This window comes from Oncorhynchus tshawytscha, unplaced genomic scaffold (assembly GCF_018296145.1).
Source record: "Oncorhynchus tshawytscha isolate Ot180627B unplaced genomic scaffold, Otsh_v2.0 Un_contig_6275_pilon_pilon, whole genome shotgun sequence".
Classification (NCBI taxonomy): Eukaryota; Metazoa; Chordata; class Actinopteri; order Salmoniformes; family Salmonidae; genus Oncorhynchus; species Oncorhynchus tshawytscha.
In genome coordinates, this window is record NW_024608149.1 from 15173 (window position 1) to 22500 (window position 7328).

Below are 7328 nucleotides of genomic sequence, written 5' to 3' on the forward strand. Positions count from 1 at the left end.
CAAATCTGCAGGTTTGGAAATCTCTTTTTTTTAAATTTAGTATGGGGTAGATTTAGATTTTCAAAATAAACACTGTTAGATTGTTGCCATAGCGCGTGTGTAGAGGAATAGAAGGGTTCTTTTGTTTTGGTTACCGGACCATTGTGATGCTGCAAAAAAATGGTTCTAAGATTGTGGTTTGGAATCTGGAATGGGTTGGTCGATTCTCAGGCATATTATTGGGTAACAATGCAGATACAGTCAGAATCATAATCATTATAATAATCATTTATTATATTTCTATAGCACTGTTCATACGAATCTCAAAGTACTTTAAACGCAAAAAAAAAAACTAACAACCAGTACATGAGTAGTCTAACTAGAGTTAGAACAACCAGTACATGAGTAGTCTAACTAGAGTTAGAACAACCAGTACATGGGTAGTCTAACTAGAGTTAGAACAACCAGTACATGAGTAGTCTAACTAGAGTTAGAACAACCAGTACATGGGTAGTCTAACTAGAGTTAGAACAACCAGTACATGAGTAGTCTAACTAGAGTTAGAACAACCAGTACATGGGTAGTCTAACTAGAGTTAGAACAACCAGAGTTATAACAACCAGTACATGGGTAGTCTAACTAGAGTTAGAACAACCAGTACATCATCATGAATATCCTAACTGTAATTAGGTCAACCAATAGAGGCCAAGTCTAACTATAATTAGGTCAACCAATAGAGGCCAATTCTTTGAGGTCATGCATCCTCTAAAAGATGGAGAGGGACATATCATGATCAGGGGATGGTGGTCAGGAAGGTGGTTGATGAACAGTCTAGTGATGATCTTGAAGAGGGCTGCTCTGGGAATCAGCCTGAGTCTTATAGCTACTGGACGTGTCCTCCTTCCCTCTGAGTAGCACCCACTTGATGCCTCAGCAGCTCTGGGCACCAGAAAGTTCACCACACACAGTCACACACAGTTCAGTAGTAGCCAGTCGTCAGCAGCCTCACTCCACCACACACACAGCCAGGCCCTCTGCCTCAGCAGCTCTGGGCACCAGAAAGTCCACCGCACACAGTTCAGAGTAGTAGCCAGTCGTCCTCACTACAAGGCCTCTGCCATTCCTCTAGGGCTTCAGGTGACTCCTGAGTTTTCAAAAGACCAGGAACAGGCAGCCAAGGGTGAAACAACAACAACAACAAAAAAGCTGGTACAGATGCATCATTCAAACAAAAATAACGAGCCAGCTAGCAAGCTGCCAGTCCATCTGCAAATATTTAAAAACACAATTAAAAAAACACTTACAAATAATTTCATTTGTACATATTCACATGAGCTGTACAGGCTGCTAGGGCGCCATGGCAACCACACCACTAACATAGACATCTGTGTGTGTGTGTGTAGGCGCCAATCAATACCTAGTTTAGTGAACTAAATGGTTAACAAAAAATGGGTGACTTATTACTGCTTGAGTAGGCTGTTTCGTGTGTGAAAACTAGCCAACATTAAATTATTGCCTGTGTGGTGTAAAATTGCTAAACCCTAAAATCCCTTTTCAATCCAACGCGTGGATGATTCCTATTTGCTCAAAAACCTCCCACAATCCTCCGTTACTAAGGAGACGATACCGGGGTGCATTGTGGGTATTGTATTTTACAAACCCTTTCCCCAGCACTGGAAACCGAGTTTGTAGTGGGTTTTACTAAAACTACATATCCCATAATGCAGTTCAGAACGCGTCCGCCTCTTCTAAACACATGACTTGAAGTACTCTGAGTTAGGAAGACCGTAGCTCTGAAATTGCGTTTTATTTTTAAGATTTATTCCATCCATTTTCCGGTACGGTGTAAAAATGAAGTTCGGTTGTTTATTCGCGGTGTTGTGTCTCGCAGTCGGGGCGATTGCAGGAAAGTATTCTCGAGAAATGAACGATCAGAAACCGTCCGTGGACGGTAAGAGCACGGTGGAATTTAGGATCGCTAAACTCAACCAGGTGTGGGAGAAAGCGACCAGGGTAAGAAGTCAAGTCATGCTATTATTATTATTATTATTATTATAGTTTAGCTCTGTTTTACTTAAATATTTGAGACAGTCGAGAGTGAATTGTCTTCGTTATCGGGTCCTAGTGGAGTCCAAAAGTTAGATAACGTTTTTGTCTACACTTCCTTGGGTCTATCCAACATTTTGTTTAGTTAATTTAGCTAGCTAACAGTTACCTTAGCTGATTCAGCTACCTATGCCAATCAAGTAACGTTAAAGGAGTCAGAGATGGCTGAGGTCTGATTGTACCCGGGTGGTTTAAGGAACCGATTTCTCTCACAGACAGACTAGACACACACATACACTTCATTAGTTCCAGTCTGATTTACCACCCATCCCTCCTCTCTGTCTTTCCCTCCTCTCTGTCTTTCCCTCCTCTCTGTCTTTCCCTCCTCTCTGTCTTTCCCTCCTCTCTGTCTTTCCCTCCTCTCTGTCTTTCCCTCCTCTCTGTCTTTCCCTCCTCTCTGTCTTTCCCTCCTCTCTGTCTTTCCCTCCTCTCTGTCTTTCCCTCCTCCCTTTCCCTCCTCTCTGTCTTTCCCTCCTCTCTGTCTTTCCCTCCTCTCTCCCTTTCCCTCCTCCCTCCTCTCTCCCTTTCCCTCCTCCATCCTCTCTGTCTTTCCCTCCTCCATCCCTCTGTCTTTCTCCAGTCTAACACCAGTCTCTCTCCTACCTCTAGATGCAGTTACCCCCCGTGCGTCAGGCAGAGCTCCACAGTGATCTGAAGATCCAGGAGAAAGATGAACTACAGTGGAAGAAGTCTAAGGCAGAAGGGATGGATGAGAATGGAGAGAGAGAGGCCAAGCTACGACGTGGCTTCAACGGTGAGAGAAGGATGGAGAGGGTGGGTGGAGGGAGAGATCAATCTACCAATGCAGCTTCAATGGTGAGAGAGAGGGATGGGGGGGGGGGAGACTTAGAAGGGTTTTAAATAACTACTTAAACTACCTACCTGACTGATGGAGCGAGAGAGAAGGACTAGAAGGAAGGAGTGGTGTAAATAACACTACTTAAACTTAAACTAGAGCTTTATAAACAGTTGGTTTTCTAGAGAGACAGAGCTGCTTTTAAAAAATCGGAAAGGACCTCGGGTCAGGGGACGGTGTTATATGTTATAATGTGGTGGGGGTGTGAAGGCCTTGGGGAAGGTGTGTGGCTTGTTATAATGTGGTGGGGGTGTGAAGGCCTTGGGGAAGGGGTGTGGCTTGTTATAATGTGGTGGGGGGGGCCTTGGGAAGGGGTGGGCTTGTTATAATGTTGGGGGGGAGGGCCTTGGGGGGTGTGGCTTGTTATAATGCCATGGGGGTGTGAAGGCCTTGGGGAAGGTGTGGCTTGTTATAATGTGGTGGGGGTGTGAAGGCCTTGGGGAAGGGGTGTGGCTTGTTATAATGTGGTGGGGGTGTGAAGGGCTTGGGGAAGGGGTGTGGCTTGTTATAATGCCATGGGGGGAAGGCCTTGGGGGGTGTGGCTTGTTATAATGTGGTGGGGGGTGTGAAGGCCTGGGGAAGGGGTGTGGCTTGTTATAATGTGGTGGGGGTGTGAAGGGCCTTGGGGAAGGGGTGTGGCTTGTTATAATGTGGTGGGGTGTGAAGGGTGGGGAAGGCCTTGGGGGGAAGGCCTTGGGGAAGGGGTGCGTTGGGCCTAAGAACAGCCCTTAGCCGTGGTATATTCTCCATCTACCACACCCCGTCGAGCATTATTATTTATTAATTATTAATTAAAAGCATTATTGCTTAAATATTAAATATGTTTTTATAACTAACCAAGATGGCCCACAGCCTGTCGTTTCCAATGGGGGAGGGATTAATCATAGTGGGCAGAGCCAAGCACGAGCTAGCGAGATCCTATTGGCTCTTTCTAGCACGTATTTGTGTTAGGGAACGCCTACTCTGAAGTGCATGTGTGCAATAACTAAATCCAACCCTTAATTAACTCATTTATAAACAACTATTTTACTTTAAAAAAAAAACTTTAACAGTGGATGAAGTCTACAAAACTTAGTCCACTCTGTTCAAAACAGATTGTAATTTTGGGAACAAAAAACTGTATCGAGATCAAATGTTTAACCGATGAGATAATGAGTAGAACGTCGTCCATTTTGTGTCTCCCCTCCACCCCAGTGATCCTGGCTAAGTATGGGATAGTATGGTTAACTGGCATCCATTTTGTGTCTCCCCTCCACCCCAGTGATCCTGGCTAAGTATGGGATAGTATGGTTAACTGGCTTCCATTTTGTGTCTCCCCCCCACCCCAGTGATCCTGGCTAAGTATGGGATAGTATGGTTAACTGGCATCCATTTTGTGTCTCCCCTCCACCCCAGTGATCCTGGCTAAGTATGGGATAGTATGGTTAACTGGCGTCCATTTTGTGTCTCCCCTCCACCCCAGTGATCCTGGCTAAGTATGGGATAGTATGGTTAACTGGTGTCCATTTTGTGTCCCCCCTCCACCCCAGTGATCCTGGCTAAGTATTGGATAGTATGGTTAACTGGCGTCCATTTTGTGTCTCCCCTCCACCCCAGTGATCCTGGCTAAGTATGGGATGGATGGGAAGAAGGACACTAGACCTCTAGAATCTAACAACCTGAAGGACCATGACATCAGAGAAGGAGACATGTTTGATGACCCCAGACTGGACAAACTGTGGAATAAGGTGAGGGTTTTTTATTTTATTTTTTTATTTCACCTTTATTTAACCAGGTAGGCCAGTTGAGAACGAGTTCTCATTTGCAACTGCGACCTGGCCAAGATAAAGCATAGCAGTGTGAGCAGACAACACAGAGTTACACATGGAATAAACAATTAACAAGTCAATAACACAGTAGAAAACAAAGGGGGAGTCTATATACAATGTGTGCAAAAGGCATGAGGAGGTAGGCGAATAATTACAATTTTGCAGATTAACACTGGAGTGATAAATGATCAGATGGTCATGTACAAGTAGAGATATTGGTGTGCAAAAGAGCAAGTAAATAAATAAAAACAGTATGGGGATGAGGTAGGTGAAAATGGGTGGGCTATTTACCAATAGACTATGTACAGCAGCAGCGATCGGTTAGCTGCTCAGATAGCTGATGTTTGAAGTTGGTGAGGGAGATAAGTCTCCAACTTCAGCGATTTTTGCAATTCGTTCCAGTCACAGGCAGCAGAGTACTGGAACGAAAGGCGGCCAAATGAGGTGTTGGCTTTAGGGATGATCAGTGAGATACACCTGCTGGAGCGCGTGCTACGGATGGGTGTTGCCATCGTGACCAGTGAGCTGAGATAAGGCGGAGCTTTACCTAGCATGGACTTGTAGATGACCTGGAGCCAGTGGGTCTGGCGACGAATATGTAACGAGGGCCAGCCGACCAGAGCATACAGGTCGCAGTGGTGGGTGGTATAAGGTGCTTTAGTGACAAAACGGATGGCACTGTGATAGACTGCATCCAGTTTGCTGAGTAGAGTGTTGGAAGCCATTTTGTAGATGACATCGCCGAAGTCGAGGATCGGAAGGATAGTCAGTTTTACTAGGGTAAGCTTGGCGGCGTGAGTGAAGGAGGCTTTGTTGCGGAATAGAAAGCCGACTCTTGATTTGATTTTCGATTGGAGATGTTTGATATGAGTCTGGAAGGAGAGTTTGCAGTCTAGCCAGACACCTAGGTACTTATAGATGTCCACATATTCAAGGTCGGAACCATCCAGGGTGGTGATGCTAGTCGGGCGTGCGGGTGCAGGCAGCGATCGGTTGAAAAGCATGCATTTGGTTTTACTAGCGTTTAAGAGCAGTTGGAGGCCACGGAAGGAGTGTTGTATGGCATTGAAGCTTGTTTGGAGGTTAGATAGCACAGTGTCCAATGAAGGGCCGAAAGTATATAGAATGGTGTCGTCTGCGTAGAGGTGGATCAGGGAATCGCCCGCAGCAAGAGCAACGTCATTGATATATACAGAGAAAAGAGTCGGCCCGAGAATTGAACCCTGTGGCACCCCCATAGAGACTGCCAGAGGACCGGACAGCATGCCCTCCGATTTGACACACAGAACTCTGTCTGCAAAGTAATTGGTGAACCAGGCAAGGCAGTCATCCGAAAAACCGAGGCTACTGAGTCTGCCGATAAGAATATGGTGATTGACAGAGTCGAAAGCCTTGGCCAGGTCGATGAAAACGGCTGCACAGTACTGTCTTTTATCGATGGCGGTTATGATATCGTTTAGTACCTTGAGTGTTGCTGAGGTGCACCCGTGACCGGCTCGGAAACCAGATTGCACAGCGGAGAAGGTACGGTGGGATTCGAGATGGTCAGTGACCTGTTTGTTGACTTGGCTTTCGAAGACCTTAGATAGGCAGGGCAGGATGGATATAGGTCTGTAACAGTTTGGGTCCAGGGTGTCTCCCCTTTGAAGAGGGGGATGACTGCGGCAGCTTTCCAATCCTTGGGGATCTAAGACGATATGAAAGAGAGGTTGAACAGGCTGGTAATAGGGGTTGCGACAATGGCGGCGGAAAGTTTCAGAAATAGGGGGTCCAGATTGTCAAGCCCAGCTGATTTGTACGGGTCCAGGTTTTGCAGCTCTTTCAGAACATCTGCTATCTGGATTTGGGTAAAGGAGAACCTGGAGAGGCGTGGGCGAGGAGCTGCCGGGGGGGCAGAGCTGTTGGCCCGAGGTTGGAGTAGCCAGGCGGAAGGCATGGCCAGCCGTTGAGAAATGCTTATTGAAGTTTTCGATAATCATGGATTTATCGGTGGTGACCGTGTTACCTAGCCTCAGTGCAGTGGGCAGGTGGGAGGAGGTGCTCTTGTTCTCCATGGACTTCACAGTGTCCCAGAACTTTTTGGAGTTGGAGCTACAGGATGCAAACTTCTGCCTGAAGAAGCTGGCCTTAGCTTTCCTGACTGACTGCGTGTATTGGTTCCGGACTTCCCTGAACAGTTGCATATCCCGGGGACTATTCGATGCTATTGCAGTCCGCCACAGGATGTTTTTGTGCTGGTCGAGGGCAGTCAGGTCTGGGGTGAACCAAGGACTGTATCTGTTCTTAGTTCTGCATTTTTTGAACGGAGCATGCTTATCTAAAATGGTAAGGAAGTTACTTTTAAAGAATGACCAGGCATCCTCAACTGACGGGATGAGGTCAATGTCCTTCCAGGATACCCGGGCCAGGTCGATTAGAAAGGCCTGCTCACAGAAGTGTTTTAGGGAGCGTTTGACAGTGATGAGGGGTGGTCGTTTGACTGCGGCTCCCTAGCGGATACAGGCAATGAGGCAGTGATCGCTGAGATCCTGGTTGAAGACAGCGGAGGTGTATTTGGAGGGCCAGTTGGTCAGGATGAC

At 46.6% G+C, this 7328-nt stretch overlaps 1 protein-coding gene across 2 annotated transcripts in view; it reads left to right on the forward strand.

The window, feature by feature from the left end:
- The first annotated feature begins 1716 nt into the window (after positions 1 to 1716).
- LOC121843306 (alpha-2-macroglobulin receptor-associated protein-like) overlaps positions 1717 to 7328 on the forward strand; it is a 17324-nt gene continuing 11712 nt past the window's right edge. The window contains exons 1-3 of one of the 2 annotated variants that reach the window (XM_042312902.1): positions 1717 to 1992; positions 2695 to 2839; positions 4538 to 4668. In XM_042312902.1, the coding sequence (XP_042168836.1) occupies positions 1831 to 1992; positions 2695 to 2839; positions 4538 to 4668 (438 nt within the window). In that variant the 5' untranslated portion in view covers positions 1717 to 1830. The remainder of the gene's footprint in view (positions 1993 to 2694; positions 2840 to 4537; positions 4669 to 7328) is intronic. The other variant, XM_042312900.1, reaches the window with a different exon arrangement.